Here is a 19,340-nt window from a genome sequence, read left to right as displayed (position 1 = left end):
AAGCCTGTGCACCCTAGAGCCCACGTGACACAGCTATTGACCCCGCGTGCTGCAACTACTGAAGCCCACGTGTCTGAGAGTCCGTGCTCTGCAACAAGAGAAGCCACCTCAATGAGAAACTCGCACACCACAATGAAAAGTAGCCTCACTTGCCACAACTAGAGGAAGCCCATGCAAAGCAATGAAGACCCAACACAGCCAAAAAAAAAAAAAAAAAAAGAAAAGAGTCAAGGATTGCCTAAGGTGAAAGCAAATGGTGGGCCAGAAAAGCATCAGTTGGAAGAATTTAGGCTAAAACAAATAAGAAAGCGAAATAAAAGTTAATTTGTCCATGATCGCTCTTCTACCCTTTGGATCTGAGGAAAACACCTAATCAAACTTTCAAAAGTTATGTCTGGATGATCAGCCTTAGTCCTAAATCTCATTAAGGATCTGAGGTTGAATGGTCTAGGGGACTTCTGCTGTTCTCACCCAGGATCTGTTTCCTCTTGTGGTAACAGCACTCTGGCTTTCCATGTGCAACCATCTGTCTTCCTTTCTCAGTCCATGAGGTTTGGGGGGGGCTCACCTAGTCTCCCCCAACTTCCCTCGGCCCCTGTCTTTCCCCAGGAGAGAGCACTAGTTCCAGGCCTAACCAGTTAGTGTATCTCATCCTCTTGGCTATGGTAATTGGTCTAAATTGGCCCAGAGAGAGTCAACTCCAAGACTTGGGAGATGTACTGGGAAAGGAAGGTGAGATCCTTTTTGACATGTCACCTTAGCTGGTGATATGTAAGCTTAGAGCTGCTGGTGACCATCTTTCTAAGGCTGGGGAGAGCCTTCCTGAAGGTAAAACCAACCCAGAGGAGAGCAGAGCTCAGAGACAACGAATGACATCATTTGAACCCCGGGATACAGCTGTGTTTGGGTTTTTCATTTCCGTAGGTCTAGAAATTCCTTTTTCAGCTTTGGCTGATGTAAATTGGAGGTCTATTAATTGCACCTGAAAGGGTTCGAACAAGTACAGGTGGAATGAGTGAAAGGGGGCAAAGAGTGATATCTATTACCTTCTTGCTGTTTTCTGTGAGCCACTGAATTCTCTGTTGATAGACTTCAATAGCTCTGTCAAAACACCAGGAAGTCTTGTCACCCAAGGTCAGCTCTGTCACTGAGCAAAACAGCCACTTACATACACGGAAGGAAAGTGCAGAGGGGATTTTTTTTCTTTTAATGTGTCTAAGGCATTGGGAGAATATAAGGCAAAATCTAGCAAAGAGGAAACGGCAGGTCTTTGTTTGCTGGGGTAAAGGATGGAGGGGTTTGTGAAGGGGATTGAGTGTGTGGATGGTACTCTTGGTGATGCAAAGTGTATTATAAACACTGTGGTTTGTGGAACTAGGGGTGGGCTTAAGGGAGGGTCAGTCTGTGGAGAATGGGGGTGGTGTGTTCTCATGAGGAAGGTGGAAGAACATTCTTGCTTTTCTCAAATCTGTGCCTTCTCGGGAGAGACTTCCTAGTCACCTGGACGTGCTCATAAATGCACAAGTGAGGCAGCTCAGCAGCAGTTTCTCAGTGGACTGATGAACAAAAACCTTAGTTTTTGAATAGTAAGTGGCCAGGGGAATTTCTTGAGTTTTCCTTATTGCAAACTCTTCCAATGGCTATTTGGAGACCAGCCTGTAACAGGTACTCAAGTTAAGGACTCAGTCATGTGAATTTAACTGAATTGCTCTCATTGAGGCAGGTGGGATTTGGGGATCCAGGGAAGGGCCAGGAAGGCCTTTGGATATAAACTCACGGGCAGCGGGCGGGGGGCAGAGTCACAGGCACGCGTGGATGCGGGTAAGAGCGTGGGCAGGTAGTGAGGCGTGCTTGTCTTTGAGACCCAGCTCTGCTGTTTACTAGCTGTGTGACCCCGGACAGGTGTGGTAGACTCCACAGTTTCATCATCTCCAACGTGAAGATAATAATACAACTTTATCCAAGCCAATTTGCCAAAAGTGAGTTTACTGAAAACTGATTCTCTGAAAATCAGTTTTCCAAATGACCAATTAACTGAATAGACCTGAAACATCCCTTAAAATGCTGAATTCAGAGTTAAAACCAATGAACCAAAATATTGCAGAAATCTTTAAAATCTGTTTAACCTTCCAACCCAATAAAACTTACTATAAAAGTTACAGTTAAAATGTTTTGAGGGACTTCCCTGGTGGTGCAGTGGTTAAGAATCTGCCCGCCAATGCCGGGGACACAGGTTCAATCCCTGGTCCAGGAAGATCCCACATGCCACGGAGCAACTAAGCCCATGCACCACAACTACTGAGCCTGTGCTCTAGAGCCCGTGAGTCACAACTAAGGAGCCCACGTACCACAACTACTGAAGCCCATGTACCTAGAGCCTGTGCTCTGCAGCAGGAGAAGCCACCGCAAGGGGAAGCCCGCACACCGCAACAAAGTGCAGCCCCAGCTTGCTGCAACTAGGGAAAGCCCAATTGCAGCAACGAGGACCCAACACAGCCAATAAATAAATAAATTTATAAAAAAATGTTTTGATAAATTTGGCAAATTGGTCATTTAGCAATTGACTTTTGGTTAACTGTCTTGAGAGTAACACTATACTTTGAGTTGCTGTGAGGATTAAATAATATAATGTGTGCAGCCCTTAGCAGAATTCCTGACACATGAAGAAATGTTGGCTATTAGTTATTATTCTAACCTTTTAAGAAACCTCAGGCAAGCAGTAATCATAGCCCATCAATTGCTACACCGGGGTGGATGGTGCTATGAAAATCTGGCTTGGAAGTGGGGAGCCTGAATATTCTTGATATATGTCTGTAAAATATGAACCCAATCAATCTGTCGTTGAAAGTGGTCACTCTGAACCATTCCACATCAGATGAGGCTGTGAGGTTTTATGTGTTCATTCAAAGGGACCATGGATTTTAGAAGGCTGAGAAAAACGGATACGGTCCAACCTCTTTATTTGAGAAAAGGAGGAAATTGGGCCTAGAAGTGGGAAGAAGCCTGCCCTAGGTCCCACGGATACTGTCGTTTGAATAAAGCCATTTTTAGGCTGCTGAAACCAGGTAATTCTTGAGCTCTGGGGTTGCTGGGGGGACACTGAGAAGCATACTTACTCAGAAAGCTTGGACTCGAATTCGTGGATGGTCTGGGGGGAGAAGTGCATTTTCCTCGTGGCATCGCTGCCTTCCTTCCTGAAGAAGCAAAGTCTTATGAAAGGGTCTCTTGGGCTCAGGGGGCTGGACGTGTCTTACATGCTTGGGGGAGAGGGGAGTGGCTTCAGACTTACAGCATGGCTGTGCCCTGGCTTATCAGGTCAGCCAGAGTGAGTTTCTTAGACTTTAAACTGTGCATTGAAAGCCAGTCTTCTGAATCCTCCCGGGTTGAAGGCTGGGTCTCATTCCCCTGCAGCCTCTGCGAGACAGAAGCCAGAGTCAAACAGAAAACAATGGAAAGAGAGGGTGAGGCTGAGGTTGCTTTAGGTTCCCTCCATGTGGACCCCCAAGGGGTGCCAGCCTGACGGATCCTACCTGAGAGCAGTCTGTTCAAGAGCTCACCTTGCTGGGGCAACAGACAAATACGGAGGCCTGTGCTCTGGGCCAGTTGTCCTGGAAATACCTGCTCCCATCCCTCACCTCATCCCCAGTATGTGTCTAGAGGAGTCAAGGGTCACTCACCACATCCTGCCTTGTGAGAGACTGAATACACAAACACACAGTGGCCAGACCCTTTATGACAACAGAATTCTGACCCACAACCTCTGTAGCAAGCAGTCCACAGAGCCAAACCATAACCTCTGCAGCAACTGGACAGGGAGGTCAGGACGCTGGTGGTGACTGCCAGCTTTCCTATTTTACATCCCCCTTTCAGCTCAGGACCAACCAGAGAAAGACGAGTATGCCCCCCAAACCAGGAGATGCCCAGCTTCTAGTCAGCCTGCCTCCAGCTCCTGCATGCCAATAACCTCCTTCAGGGCACACCTGAAGCTCTCCCTTTTTTTCACTATAAAGCATTTCTACTCCCTTGCCTGCCTTTGAGTCTCTGCCAAATGCAAGTGATGGTGGTGTCTTGGTTTATTTTTGTATTTACATTCTCTGCATCTTCTCTCTGTATCTTTTCAGGTGTATGAGTTCTGCCTCCCTCTCAGTCTGAGGGATCCTCCACAAACATTTGTTGACTGATAGAGAGAGGGAATGGGTTTCCCTGTCCATTCCAGAGGCCAGAAACAGGAGCAGCGGGTAGAAGTTTTGGAAGAAGAATTTCCTAGCCATCACAGGAGTCTGGCCATAAAATGAACAAGCCCCTTTGCTTGTGCCAGTGACACTGGTGTCACTTACACAGTGCTAAGCTCAGGATGTGGGTGGTGGCCTTGGTGATGGAGCTGAAGTCGTTCCCAGCAAGCACTGGGAGCCAGAAGGTGGAGAAAGCTGACCTAAGACTCTGACCCCACTTTGCCTTGTTCTGAGCCCTGCTTTGAACACTGTCCCTGGTGCTGGGGCTACAGCCTTCTTGGAGCTCACATTCTAGTGTGGATAGATGGTCAGTAAAGAAAAGCAAAATCAATGTACATGATTTCAGCAAGGAACAATTGTTTTAAGAAAGTGGGGCAGAGAAATGTGATAGATAATGACTAAGGTGGTGACGGGGAGGTCACTTTAGCGGAGGTGGGGGTCAGAGAAGGCCCCTCTGAGTCTAGATCTGAAGGTTCAGGAGGAGCCAGTCCTGGGCGTCGCAGGGAACGCACGTTCCAGGAAGAGGCGGGCTTGGGGGCAGGGGCAGAGTGCTGGAAGAACAGAAGGGTGGCACGGTGGTTGGAGTGCAGCAAACACAGGGTCAGCGTGTCATGAGAGGAGGCTGCAAAGGTGTGCAAGGCCTGGATCAGACAGGGATTCTGCAAGAGCTTCCAGCACAACCGCTGTTGTTTGTGCGAATCAACGGTCCTTACACGTGGCCGGGGTTGGCCATGACTCAGGGGGTGGGACGGCCTCATGAGGGGAGGCCGGCTCAGCCCCACAGGGAGAGAAACCGCCCTGCAGCATCCGATGACTGTGGACAGGGCCTGCGCACTGCTTGGTCCCCTGCGGCCCCTGTCTACACCCAAAGATGGCTTTGGCTGTCTCCTTTGCTTGAACCCTGTGTGGGCACTGCTTGGGCTTGTTTGCATCAGGCTGTCACTGTAGATGGTGAGGTGGTGGACAAGGGGTAGAAATTATCTGCTGTGGCTGACCAAACTGCATTAGACAGGATGAGATGAGACAGAGAATTCGGAGGGAGGGCAGAGGAAGAAAGGGAGGGGAGAAGGCGGTGCAGTCCTGGGCCCCCCACTTACAGGATTCGTGATGCTGGGCAAGCCATGTGTCTCCTTCTTCACCTGTGAGATGGGTGTGTGATGCTAAGGTCTAGAGCGTGGCCTCAAGGGCTGCTACATAAACAGTTCTTAACAGTGATTCTTGTTTCCCCTCAGGCTTGGTCATAAATAGAAGGTAACAAACAAAGCAATGGAAATAAACTGCTGCTCTCATATTCCAGCCAGATAGTACTGGATGCCTTGAGTTCTGTGGCTGAGGCCTGCTCACCCCCTGTTTCACAAGGAAATTAGCAAGTGTTAAAGAAGTGTGAAAAACACTAGTAATTAGAGCAAACACTCTAATTAATAGTGCTTATTATGTGACAAGCGCTTGCCGTATGTTAATTTATTTACATCTACAAAACAGGTTCCATCACTGCTAACCTCATTTTACTGACAAGTAAAATTCTTAACTGAAGTATTGAGAATTAAGTAATTTGTCCAAAGTCACACAGCTCGTAAGTGGTGAAACTGGGATTCAAAGCCAAGCAGTGTAGCTTGAGTCATTGCCTTTAAATTACCACCAAACTGTGACTATCTTTATGAAGCACTGAGAGAGGACTGACTGAAAAGACAACTTTCTCATTATGTGAATCTCTGCTAATTAATGTCCTGCCCCAAATAAAGATGCAGATGCAGAGAACTGCAGGACTGGAGGACACGGGGTTGGGAGAGGGGCGAAGGGGAAGCTGGGACGAAGTGAGAGAGTAGCATAGACATATATACACTACCAACTGTAAAATAGATAGCTAGTGAGAAGTTGCTGTATAACAAAGGGAGATCAACTCGATGATGGGTGATGCCTTAGAGGGCCAGGACAGGGAGAGCAGGAGGGAGTCGTGGGAGGGAGGAAATATGGGGATATATGTATAAATACAGCTGATTCACCTTGGTGTACCTCAAAAGCAGGTACAAGAGTGTAAAGCAATTATATTCCAATAAAGAGCTTAAAAAAAAAATGTCCTGCCCCAGAAGAGCACCTCCTATAATCTCACCCCAGCCCCACACTTAGGAAAATGCTGCTATGCATCATATAAACACTAGGTGTCACTCTTCTCATCGTTCAGGACAACCACCTCCCTGCTGGTGACATTGAACCTGGCAGACTTCTAATTCATCTTCCTTCCATTTTACTTGTATTTGAAATGATCCATCATGTCTTAGGACATGGATTTTGTATTATTAATATTCGAAGAGCCACCACTAAACACATTATGGGTTTTGATTGTAGGACATACTGATTATATCCTGAAGGATGTGCTTTACATGCAGAAGAGTGAGATCTTTGTGTGGGGGCAATCCTTTCCCTCTTTTCCACTGCTATTCATTCATGAGGTAAGGGAGGCCCCAGTTGTGGCTGATAAATAAGAGTAGTCCTTGCACACCTGGGAAGTTGTGCATTTGATAAGACATTAGGTGAAATAAATACTCATAGTATTGAAAGAAAGCTTCAGAATCTCCAGACTCTATGGACATTTGCTCATTTTCTTTTCATTAAACTTGCTTTCCCATAAGTGTCAATACTTGAGAAAAGTAAAATACAACTTTCCTGATTTTTAATTGCCAGCGTTAGAACTGTATTGTTTTTGACTGATAATCATTTCAAAGGATCATTGTTAAACTCTAGCGTAGGTTACGAACCAGACTTGACCAACAACCCCTGATGGCAATAGTTTCTACGGTGTGAGTCGCGAGTTCTAGACAATCCGCTCACCGGCATGGGAAGAGAGTTCATGGACACATTGAGAGTCAGCCTAAGACCACAGTTCTGGTTATTCCAGAGGTTAATTCTCCTCCTGCCACAACTCTCTTGTTCCAACAGCACTTCCTGAAACTGATTTTTGGATCTAGATTTTAGGGAATCCTACAAGGAAAACAAACCTCAGGGAGGAGACTCTCAGAATTAAATTCCTTAGTCTGCAAGCTTTGACATGTTCACATCCCCCTGAATATTTAATGATACGGCCAAGAAGGCTATACAATTTCTCTAAACAGCATAGGGACTCTTCAGTCATTTCTAAAGGCAGGGGATTAGAGATGAGTGCTTAACTAATCCTTTTCAGTCTTGAGATTGGACATGAAGAAAGAAATACCCAGACTGTAACACATTCTGCATCCCCAGACTATGATTTGTAAGCACGGCCCCTCAGTTAAAGCAAGATGGTTTTTACCAGTAAGTCCTGTGTCTGGTTAACATGTGTCACCAGTAGTCCATTGTCTAGCTTTAGGCCCAGTTCGTGGATATTCTTCTGGTTCAATTGCTTCTCTGGATCTCCGTCATTGTTTCTCTTCATGCTAAAAAACATAAAGTAACTTGATCAATGCCCCAGCACTGGACGTTGACTCTAGGCTGTCAGGGCCTTTGGAAACATTTTTATTTCTGCGTAGTAACTGGGAAAGTTTCCTGTGTAGATTCCGATAAAATGTGGCCTCCAGGTTCATAAGACATTTTATTCTATTGTTTTGGTAGTTGGGTCACTGAAGGCCTCAGGTATAAGCTGACCCCTTACCCAGTCTCACTTAAAGGCAGGTATTTCCCCCTCCACTTCCGTGAACAAAATATTGTTGTTGTTCTTTTCATTTGAAAAGTCAGAGGAGATGCTTACCAATGATTTTCCAGAAACTTATTATCTTGACCATGGAAGACACGACCAGTTTGCGTGGCCATTATAAAAACACCCAACGCTTATTTTCCTAAGGAGGGAAAGAATACCAGAAAAGAAAAAGATAAGTGCAGCATATAGACAACAGCCTTGGAGGGCATCTGTATTCAGCTCAACTCTTCTTTAATTCATTCATTCAATAAACACTTATTGCACACCTACTAGGTATCAGGCTTTGTGCTAGATGCTGAGGATACAATGGTGAACAAGGGGACTTTCCTGGTGGTGCAGTGGTTGGGAATCCACCTGTCAATGCAGGGGACACAGGTTCGAGCCCTGGTCCGGGAAGATCCCACATGCTGTGGAGCAAATCAGCCTGTGCGCCACAACTACTGAGCCCCCATGCTGCAACTACTGGAGCCCGAGCACCTAGAGCCCATGCTTTGCAACAAGAGAAGCCACCACAATGAGAAGCCCACGCACCACAACGGAGAGCAGCCCCCGCTCCTCACAACTAGAGGTCGTGAGGCTGTCCTGTGTATTGTGGGATGCTTAGCAGTACCTCTGGTGTCTATCTATCAAATGCCAGTAGCATCCCTGCACCCTCAAGTTGTAACAACCAAAAATGTCTGTAAACATGACCTAATGTCTTCCGGGGAGCAGAATCGTCCCCAGTTGAAAATCACTGAGCTAGACATTGTCCTTGTCCTCCCAGAGGGGGAGACTGATGTTAAAAGGTTAAATATGGTAATAACAAATTGTGGAAAGTAATGTGAAGGAAGTAAACGGGATGATGTGATAGAGAGTAATCAGTAAAGGAGTCTACTTTGCATAGTAAGGCGGTCAGTGAAGGTGTCTTTTGAGCTTAGACCTTCTTGAAGGATGAAAAGGAGGTGGCCGTGTTAAGAGTATGGTGACGTCTGGACCAGGGAGAGAGGACAGCAAGCGACCATAATGATTTAGAGAAGGGGAAGGGAAAAGGGAAATACTGAGATGAGGCTGAATTTTTTCCTTGAGAACTACGTCTGCACTCAGAGGGGTGAGTCCCTGCAACCTCCTCCTTACAGCTTATTAAATCAGTGTATCTGACAGATCCATCAGATCCTCTCTCCAGGAATTCAGAATTAAGAGCTGTGGGGCCACCAAGTACATTCAGAAGCAGGGAAAGACTGTCTCCAGAGGAAAATAGTCAGGGGCCATTCCCTGGCTTGGTTTCGCTGGGGCCATTCTCTCCTGGCTTCCTCCTCCCTCCGCCCGGCTCCTTCTCAGTCTCTTTTGTGGCTTCCTCCTCCCTCCGCCCGCTCCTTCTCAGTCTCTTTTGCAGGCTCATCCCCCTCTACCTCAGCTTTTTTTTTTTTTACTTAAAAAAAAATTTTTGGCTGCGTTGGGTCTTCGTTGCTGTGCATGGGCTTTCTCTAGTGGTGGAGATCAGGGGCTACCCTTTGTTGTGGTGCACAGGCTTCTCCGTGCGGTGGCTTCTCTGGTTGCAGAGCACGGGTTCTAGGTGCGCGGGCTTCAGTAGTTGCAGCATGCGGGCTCAGTAGTTGTGGTGCACGGGCTTAGTTGCTCTGCCGCATGTGGGATCTTCCTGGACCAGGGCTCGAACTCGTGTCCCCTGCATTGGCAGGCAGATTCTTAACCACTGAGCCACCAGGGAAATCCATCCTGAGCATTTTAAGTCGGTGCTCCTCAAGGCTAAATCACGCACACACTTCCCCTCTCACTTTCTCCTCCTTTCCTCCAAGGCAACCTTATCATTGTCCCTGGCTCCAACTATCACTTGTACATCAATGACTCCCAACTGTATGTCAAGAGCCCAGACCTCTCACTCTGACTCCAGACCTGTGTGTTCACTGACACTGGATATTTCCACCTGGAGAACCTCAAACTCAGCATGTCCAAGACTGAGTTCTTATCCCCTACCAAGTAGCTTCTTTTCATTGTTCTCTAGCTTAGAGAAAAGAGCCACCATCCATTTACTTATATGAATCAGAAATCTGGTAATTAGTCTTGATACCTCACTCCCCGTATCCACTCCATCACCTAATTTTGTAAATTTTACCTCTCTCCAATCTCACCATGTATTTCTATCTCCACTGACATTTCTCACATCCAGGCCACTGTCACCTCTGCCACAGATGGTGGCTGTAGACCCTAACTGGCCTCCCTACATTCCCTCAGTTCTCCTAACTAATCTCTTCTCACTGAAGCCAGAGTGATCTTTTAAAAGTTTATTTGTTTATTTATTTATTGGCTGTGTTGCATCTTTGTTGTGGTGCACAGGCTCCTCATTGTGGTGGCTTCTCTTGCTGCAGAGCATGGGTTCTAGGTGCACGGGCTTCAGTAGTTGCGGCACATGGGCTCAATAGTTGTGGCTCGTGGGCTCTAGGGTACAGGCTCAGCAGTTGTGGCACATGGGCTTAGTTGCTCCATGGCATGTGGAATCTTCCCGGCCCAGGGATGGAACCTGAGTCCCCTGCGTTGGCAGGTGGATTCTTAACCACTGCGCCACCAAGGAAGTCCCAGAGTGATCTTTTAAAAACACAAATCTAGAGAATTCCCTGGCAGTCCAGTGTTTAGGACACTGCACTCTCACCGTCAAGGGTCGGGTTCAATCACTGGTTGGAGAACTAATATCCCACAAGCCATGCTGTGTGGCCAAAAAATCCCCCACAAATCCAATGTCACACCCCCTTTTCTCCCTCCTGCTTAAAATTGTTCAAAGGCTTCCCTTTGTTTCTAGGATGAAGACTAAGATGCTTACGAGGGCATCTGAGGCTTGCGGGCTCAGGTTGCTGCGCACCTGTCCCTCTAGCTCTCCTGCTCGCTGCTTCTGTGTCCCACAACTCCCTTCCCCTTCGGTTCCTGGAAAGCTGCACAGTTCCCTTAATCACAGGGCCTTTTCATGTGCTGGCTTTGTTTTTTAATATCAAATTTATTTATTTATTTTTAAGAACTTTTATTGAGATACAATTGACCTACAATAAACTACATATATTTAAAGGGTACAATTTGATATATTTTTTTTGTTATCGGTAATGTATATGTGGCAATCCCAATCTCCCAATTCATCTGACACCCCCCCGCCTCTACCCCCCCCTTGGTGTCCATATGTTTCTTCTCTACATCTGTGTCTCTATTTCTGCCTTGCAAACCGCTTGATCTGTACCATTTTTCTAGATTCTGCACATATGCGTTAATATACGATATTTATTTTTCTCTTTCTGAAAAAGTACTTATCTCAATTTAGAATAATACATTCATTAGTGTGATTTTTAAAAATTGGCATCTTTCTCCCATTAGACTGTGAGTTATGTGAGAGCAGGGACTGGCAGACAGTAAATATTTTGAGGAGGTGGGGGTAAACCTTAGTTCTTGAAGAACTGACTTCACTTTCTGCACTTGGGTTCCATGCGATCCTTGTTCCTTCTAATTCCCTCCCTTTTTGCTTAAGCGACCTCACTTAGATTTCTTGTTTCTTGCAACCAAAAAAATATTGGCTAAAACACAGCACATGAGAAACTCCAGATGGAGTTGCAGCTTGAACACTGGAGTGTGTCCTCTTATGAAACCAATAAGATAAATAGCCTAATGATGGTTCGGCAACTTGGTTTTCTCTTTGGGGTCTTTCATCTTTTATTCAGAGGAACTTTCTTTTCTGGGGAGCACCAAGATAATGTGGCAATGTCTCAAAAAACAGCCGGCTTTATTTCAGTATGCTTTGCTGGGAGACTCTTGTAGCAGAGACTGCTGGATAGAAGTGCCTCATGGACACCGGACACCCTGCAGTTTCAGTTCCCTCTTTTCAGTGAGTGATTAACAACCTGATGGATTCAGAGGCTTGTGCGACTGGATTCTGGGATGACTTGTGTTGGCCAGTGAAGGGGTGTTTGGGCTGCGTCAAACCAGCAAGACAGTGTGAGGTGCTAGAAGGAGCCCTGGACCTTTGGTTTCTGCATCTGCAGAACGGCATGGGAATAACCGTAACTGCCCTGTCTACTTCAACTGCATGGTCAAGAGGATCTAATGAAATTGAGAATGTGCAGGAGCTTTGTAAAATACAAAGTATTACAGGAATGTAGAATACCATTTCAAAATCTGCTGCGTCTTCAAGCACTTTAGCACATGACGCAAGCACTCATTCATTCCATGCACTTTTACAGAGTGCCTGCTGGATGCCAGAGAGAGCTGGTGCTGGGGAGGCAGTGCTGGACAGCCCTTACCCTCAGGCCTTTGCTCAAATGAAACCTTATCAGAGAGGTCTTCTTTGATTATCCCTTCTCAGACAGTACCTCCCCAGCCCTGTTTTGTTTTCTCTGTAGCACGTTTCATCATCTGATGTTCTATATATTTACTTACTATGTGTCTCGGCTGTACTCTCCCTCACCCATCAGTCCACTAGAAGTGAGATCCATGAGGGCAGGGCCTTAGTTACGCTCGTTGTTAGAATCGTTTTATGTAAACATTGCCTAGAACATTAGTAGCTGCTCAAAAAACATTTGTCGAATACATGTACTCAGGGCAGGTCCAGAGTTTAGAGAAAGGTGAGCCACGTTACCTTGGGAGACTGGTCACAGGAGGGGAAGAGAACATGCAAACCGGTCCTTAGGAGATGGCATCTTGTCAAAGGGAGAGAGGTAGCTCTGATTAGTGAATAAAAGAAAATCTTCAGCTAACTTCCTGATCTGCTAACAGCTGGATCTAGGATTCTGCTAAATATCCAGGATAAAGCCCCCCCCCCCTCCCTGCAGGGTTTGTATTTTTAATGGCCTAATGACCTCTAGTCTTGGCTCCCATCCAATCCATTTTACAAGCTGCTGCCAGGATGATTTTTCTGACATGCAGAATCGTTCATATGACTACTTGTTCAGAACCTCGCCATGGCTCCTCGGTACCATGACAAGCAAATCAAACCTTCTTCACAAGGCTTTTCATTCCATTTGGATCTATTCTTTGTTTACCTCTCTACTGCATCTTACATCCTTCTGTGCACCCTGGCAACCTCTACCTACACACACCTTGCTAATTCATACCCGTCTTTGCTCAAGTTGGACCTACTTCTAGAAATGCCCTTTGCCCTTTCTGTTTGACAAGAAAACCCAGGAAGTCTTCCCTGAACCCCATTTGCTGCCCCCCAGCCACCAAGGAGGAAACCATCTCCTCCTGTTGCTACCGCCTGGCTGTGTCACACTAACTCGCCACAGTCCTCAGCAGCAGCCCCGTGACTTCCTTGTCTACGGTTGTACCCCCAGCACGTAGCACAACGCCTGGCACGCAAGGAGCAGGTGCTTAAGACCCAGGCTCCCGAAATCCTTCTCACTTGGTCCAGAGCTTAGCATCTGGGCGTGCCCCCCCGCCCCACCCCCACCCCTTCTTACCACCCTGTCAACCCTTGGGACGTTCAACCTCACCGGCATTTCTCCATTTATTTCCCATCTTTGGCAGAAGGGTCCCCGGTCACCCCAGGACTATTTTTCCTGGCTCCCACTTCTAGTTCCTCCGAGCTCCTCCAAGCAACTCAACAGGGAAGCTCGCTCTGTCGCGAAGTGTTAGCTGGTCTCCGAGGTAACAGACTGCACCATTGCAGCTTGAGGCAGGGACAGGGGAAAACCTTCTCCACCCCTGGGAAGAAATTACCACTTTGTTGTTCATAACAACCTCTCCCTGGGCACTCTGCTTTTCTCTACCCCCATAAAAACTGGGGAGCAGGATTTGGACCTCTTTTCTATTTTTAGAACCTCTGGGTCAGCAGAAAACTGTGGTTTAGACCAGTGGAGCCCTGGTGCCTGCTGCCTTCCTGTGGTAGGAACTGAAGAAAGACAGCAGAGAACATCTGACATGCGTGAAAGGTGGTGACCTTCTCTTCCTCTGCAGATTCCCTGGGGTCCCCCAAACATACTCCCTGGGAGAGGTCTGGCAGTCCCTCACCCCCATCAGGTCCATCTGCACTCAGACCTGGCTCATGCAGCAGTAGGCTCTGTGACCTCTTAGCCTGGGAAGAGATCATCTACTGCAGTGGTTCCCAAAGCCAGGTCCCCGTCACAATCATCTGGGTTGTTTGCTGAGAAAACATACATACGTTCCCATCCAGGAGATTGATTGGGATCTGTTGCACAGTGTGGGAACATGAATCTTTCACAATGGCCCAGGTGATTATGATGTAACCAGCCCATAGCCCACAGGCGGCGACCTTTCCAACTCCTTCTATGGAAATCAGGAGAGATGAAGTGATGCGCTCAGTGTCAACTAGCTTGTAGTGGCTAAGGGATCTGCACTTCGTTTTCCTTATCCAGGTCATTTCTCAAATCACCATCCTCACTTTCTGAATCTTTATAATTTAGAGTATGTGCTGCTAGCGGTAGAGAACCCCTTCAGATGTTGACCCCAGCGCCTCCTATAGGCCAGATCAGAAACAACAAAACCCCTCAAAATAGAGACAGCTTACCTAAACCACCAGTCACTTTGGGCAGAATAGTCATGGGATGAGAGTAGCACATGTAAATCATGGCATTTGGTCAACGCCAACAAGGTGGGAGAGGAGGGAGATCAGAAAGAGGCAAGGAAGTCAGAAGAGGGAAGAGTCACAAGAGACCGAGAGCAAGCAACCAACGGCTACTTTGTGAGCAAGAGGTGAGGGTCCTTGAGCCCACCTTACTGGAAATCCTGGCTTTAAGACACCATTTTTGGAGACACAGGGGCTCAAGACAGATGGCCTACCACTCTCACAATGCCCTTTGCTCTTGGATACATGGGTTTTCAACATTTTACAAGAAGTAAAACCCAACGTTGAAAAGTTCTTTGTAAGTGCTTTTTTCTTTTTTTATATACATTATTTATTTATTTATGTATTTACTTATTTATTTTATTGGCTGTGTTGGGTCTTTTTTTGCTGTGCACAGGCTTTCTTTAGTTGCTGTGAGTCTTCATTGTGGTGCACTAGCTCCTCATTGCTATGGCTTCTTTTGTTGTGGAGCACAGGCTCTAGGTGCGTGGGCTTCAGTAGTTGCGGCACATGGGCTCAATAGTTGTGGCTCACGAGCTCTAAAGCACAGGCTAAAAGTTGTGGTGCACGGGCTTAGTTGCTCCGCGGCATGCAGGATCTTCCTGGAGCAGGGATCAGACCCGTGTCCCCTGCATTGGCAGGGGGATTCTTAACCACTGCGCCACCTAGGAAGCCCCTGTTACTGCTTTTTTCTCCTTGAGTTTATACAACATATATTCTGGATGTATTTGTGCCAGATAGCTGAAGCAGAGTAAGATGTTCAGGCTGTATGACCAGCCAAGGAGAAAGCTCTGTGCTGATACCATCTTTCTCAGCTCTCCTCTGTATATAGCTCATGATTGGCCCCATGTAAGGAATCGGAGCATGGTAGGAATGTCTCTTTCTATTACCTTAGGTTCTTGGGACCTGGTGGGTCAACTTACTTCTGGTTTTTATTAAGGAGCTCTAAACTCTTCCCATTACCCCACATATATTTGCTGTGATCTGCATGTTTGTGTCCCTCTCCACATTCATATGTTAAAAACCTAACCCCTAATGTGATGGTAATAGGAGTTGGGGTCTTCAGGAGGTGTATAGGTCATGAGGGAAGAGCCCTCATGAATGGCATTAGCGCCTTTATACATGAGAACAGACAGAGCTCCCTAGCCCCTTCCACCATGTGGGGATGTGAAACATCTGCAACCCAGAAGAGGGTCCTTGTCTGCCCATGTTGGCACCCTGATCTTGAACCTCCAGCCTCCAGAACTGTGAGAAATAAATCTTTGAAAAGTGATGTTGCAGGGAGCATTGTTTTGCATCTTAGGTTCACAACATGCTCATTTCGTGGCAAAACCTGACTTGAACTGGCATGAGGCTAGTTACGGTCTTTATGTGTTCCCTTTAATGTGAATATTTACATGTTTTGTGATCATGGAGTACAGCTTCATTCTTTGATGGGGACGTTATGTAATACATAGTGTAAGCACCTCATTGATTTTTTTTTTTAAAGTCTGAAAAAACTGAATTCCAAAGCTCTTTTAGCCTCTTGGTGAATACTGTAGTGATGTGCTATATGTAGTCCCTATTATGTTCATGTGTTAAAATGAGCAGATAGTGGTGACTTTGATGGTTTTGTTTGCAGCATCTGATATTCCTCTTTTCAGGAATTCCCTGGTGGTCCAATGATTAGGACTCTGTGCTCTCATTGCCAAGGGCCCAGATCCAATCCCTGGTTGGGGAACTAAGATCCCACAAGCTGCGCACTGTGGCCAAAAGAAAAAAAAAAAATCCTCCTCCCTTTTTTTCTTTTTTTTTAATTGAGGTAAAACTGACATATAACATTATATTAATTTCAGGTGTAAAACATAATATGTATATATTGGGAAATGATCACCACAATAAATCTAGTTAACATCTAGTTAAATTTGTTTTTTTATAAGCCACCTAAGTCTGTGGTATTTTGTTATAGTGGTCCAAACGGACTAAGACAATGTTATTGTGTGATATATTTCTTTAGATATTAACTTGTATTTTGCTCTATTTTTTTCCTCCATTTCAAGCAGTTGCAGGTGCTTTTTGTTGGGTTAAGAAGTGGCATGAAGTCAACAGTTTTTTCTGTCTTTTGTAAAAGACTAGGCTACCTGAAAGATTAAAGTGGCATGCCAAAGCATGGGAGGTGAGGAATGTGTTTAATGTCAAGAGAAAAGTGGGAATGTATGTAAAGATTTTTTCAGTTGAAAGAGACAGAAACCCAATTCAAACTGGCTTAAGGAAAAAAGGGGATTTATTTGCTCAGATAAAAGAAAAATCCAGGGATAGTTCTGGCTTTAGGCATGGCTTGATCCAAAGGCTAAAAATGATGTTAACAGAACTCTGTCTCCATTTCTCAGCTTCTTTTCTTCTGTAATGGCTTTATTCTTAGGGAGGCTCTTTAGGAGTGGTTAGCAAACTTGGGACGTCAGCACTAAGCTTTCTCCTCCACAGTTTTAGCACCCTAAAGGAAGGAGAACTCTTTTCCAGGAGTTCCAGCAAAGTCCCAGGCTTGGCTTGGTCACAGGACATACTCATTCCTGAACCAATCACTGTGACTCTGATTGGCCAGACCTGGCTTCTGCATCTAGTCCTGGAGCCAGAGAGTGAAATTAGCCCCATGGAAAGAGCTGTTTCTGTTATTGTTTTATTTGTTTTGCTTTGTTTAACCAATGAAGGGGACACTGGGCAAACATGACTGAGTAAAGCCAAAGTGAGAGAACAGTCCCCAGATAAACAGAGGGCAAGAAATCAGATCTGAAAAATCAGAGGGAGGAGGGACCTGCCCAGTGTTTGGTAGCAACAGTGGTGAGATGGCAAGACCTGAGAGGAAATGGGTCCTCAGTACATACAGGAAGAAAGTGCAGAGGCATAGGGGCTCACAGCTCACCAAAGGTTACCACGCCCCAAGCATGGGATTGGATACAGTAGAACTGCTGCACCATTCGGCCTGGAACGACTGATGATTCAGCAGCAATGAGTACAGACAGATGACAAACGACCGGAAGGGACTTTCTAACGTTTCAGCCATGGATCTCTGCACAACCCTAGGGCGTCCCCAATGGCCAATAGATTTCCTGCCAACAAGGAAGAAGGGATCTAGTTGATCTTTGAACGTGCTACAGGGAGGGTAGGGGATAGCCTCTCGGGGAAAATTTCCCTGGGCGCCCAATTCTCAAAAGGGTTCCGATAAAACCAATGGATGACATGGTATAATTCACCAGTCAAGCAAGCAAGCATTATAAAATACCACTTAGCAATGACTGCAGAAAGCTTGACCATGAGCAGGGAATGATGGCAGATTAAACACACCTTAATAATAACTTACATGATTTTTTTCTTTCAACAAAATATGTAATATTCACAAGTAGAGACTACCTTTTATGGTTGTTTGCGTTCCACATCCAGAAGAAGCAAACCATAGATTTAGCTGCTCATGTCTGAGCCAAGGAATCACGCAACGGGGACAAGCTATTTTTATGTCATTTAGACCAGCCAAGCTGGCAATGTGGGACAGCAGAAGCAGTCCTAGATTTGAAGTCAGGGAACCTAGGTTTGAAATCCAGATTCACTAATAGAACTTTAGGTAAATCATTCACCCTTCTGATCCTTAGTGTTCTCTAGTGTATACAATACTATCTCCTACTTCACGGGAGGAGTAATAATTAAGATGACATATGGAAAAACACAACATGAATTTAGTGTTAGTTTCTTTCTCTAAACTCTTATGAATGCCCCTATTTTTTAACCACAGTTTTTAAAAAAAATACGAATTGCCTTAATAGAGTAGTTGATATACTTCAGTTAGAATGTCAGATTATGATGATTTGGGAAGTTTCTGTTATCTAAGGGCTAAGTTCAGAGCAGCATTATTTGTAATAGCAAAGACTTGGAAACAACTTAAGTGTACAACAGGGGAAGAGAAATATATCTATATCTATACAGTGTGTAATAGAGGTATCTCTCTATACTATACAGCCATTAAAAATGAGGAAGATCTATATTTACTGACACAGAAAGATATTCACCATAAATTAAGTTAAAAAAAGAAAATAGTGGTAGTTATGTATAACACGATCTTGCTTTTGTTAAAACAATTCAACAGGACACACCCATCACACACACACACACACACACACACACATGTAAACACACCATACACACACAGAAAGAAAGCAAAATGTCTGCAAGAACACCTAATAAAGTGTCAACAGGAACTCTCTGGAAGGTGGATTGTGGGGGAGGGAACTTTTAATTTCCTGTATTCATTAAAAAAATGTACAGACATGCTGTAAAAAAAAATTCTTTTGTCCCAGTTTAGGGTCATGGTAACTTCCTTCTCCACAATAGCACTTAGGACAAGAAAAAGTTATCAATGACGCTGAAAGCAGAAATGAGGTAAAGTATTTGCATGGGGTGTGTGTGTGTGTGAGTGGGACTGCAACACACAAGTCCATTTTGCTCTCACAAACTACATTAGCAAAATACGTAGAAAATGAGGTAGTACAAAACTTTCTTAGATATGTGGATTATTTTTTTTTCCTCTAGAGCGATTTATCATGGATAGTGGAAGGCGTTTTCTTTGGTGGTTCTTCAACGACCTTTGTGTTTTGCCATAGAGAAAGCAATGTAAAAGAAAGGGGTTTTATTATGTTTTTTATATAAGAAGATACTTGAATTGTCTTATACAACTAAATTAACAAGAAAAGAGTGCCAGAGTCAGGACACAGTATTTATTTTACTGACTTGCCCCAACAGATAATAAATATTGATTTAATAGTGACCAAACACATGGGCAGTATCTACTTAAGTGCCGTTAAGATGGCCAGTTGGGGATAACCACATCTAAAATAAGGCCAAATCCTTGAATCCACTCCTT

General features: G+C 45.3%; 1 protein-coding gene across 1 annotated transcript in view; it reads right to left on the bottom strand.

Moving 5' to 3' along the window:
• The window catches only part of VWA3A (von Willebrand factor A domain containing 3A), a 42,666-nt gene extending 34,647 nt beyond the window's left edge, over positions 1-8,019 (bottom strand). The window contains exons 1-5 of the mRNA XM_057749329.1: positions 7,954-8,019; positions 7,519-7,642; positions 3,290-3,414; positions 3,117-3,194; positions 1,047-1,101 (exon numbers count right to left, since the gene is read on the bottom strand). Of these exons, the coding sequence (XP_057605312.1) occupies positions 1,047-1,101; positions 3,117-3,194; positions 3,290-3,414; positions 7,519-7,642; positions 7,954-8,015 (444 nt within the window). The 5' untranslated portion in view covers positions 8,016-8,019. The remainder of the gene's footprint in view (positions 1-1,046; positions 1,102-3,116; positions 3,195-3,289; positions 3,415-7,518; positions 7,643-7,953) is intronic.
• Between the last annotated feature and the right edge of the window lie 11,321 nt (positions 8,020-19,340).

Source organism: Hippopotamus amphibius, chromosome 9 (assembly GCF_030028045.1).
Source record: "Hippopotamus amphibius kiboko isolate mHipAmp2 chromosome 9, mHipAmp2.hap2, whole genome shotgun sequence".
Classification (NCBI taxonomy): domain Eukaryota; kingdom Metazoa; phylum Chordata; class Mammalia; order Artiodactyla; family Hippopotamidae; genus Hippopotamus; species Hippopotamus amphibius.
Note: the sequence above shows the minus strand (reverse complement) of the source record. Positions and strands in the feature narration are given on the sequence as shown.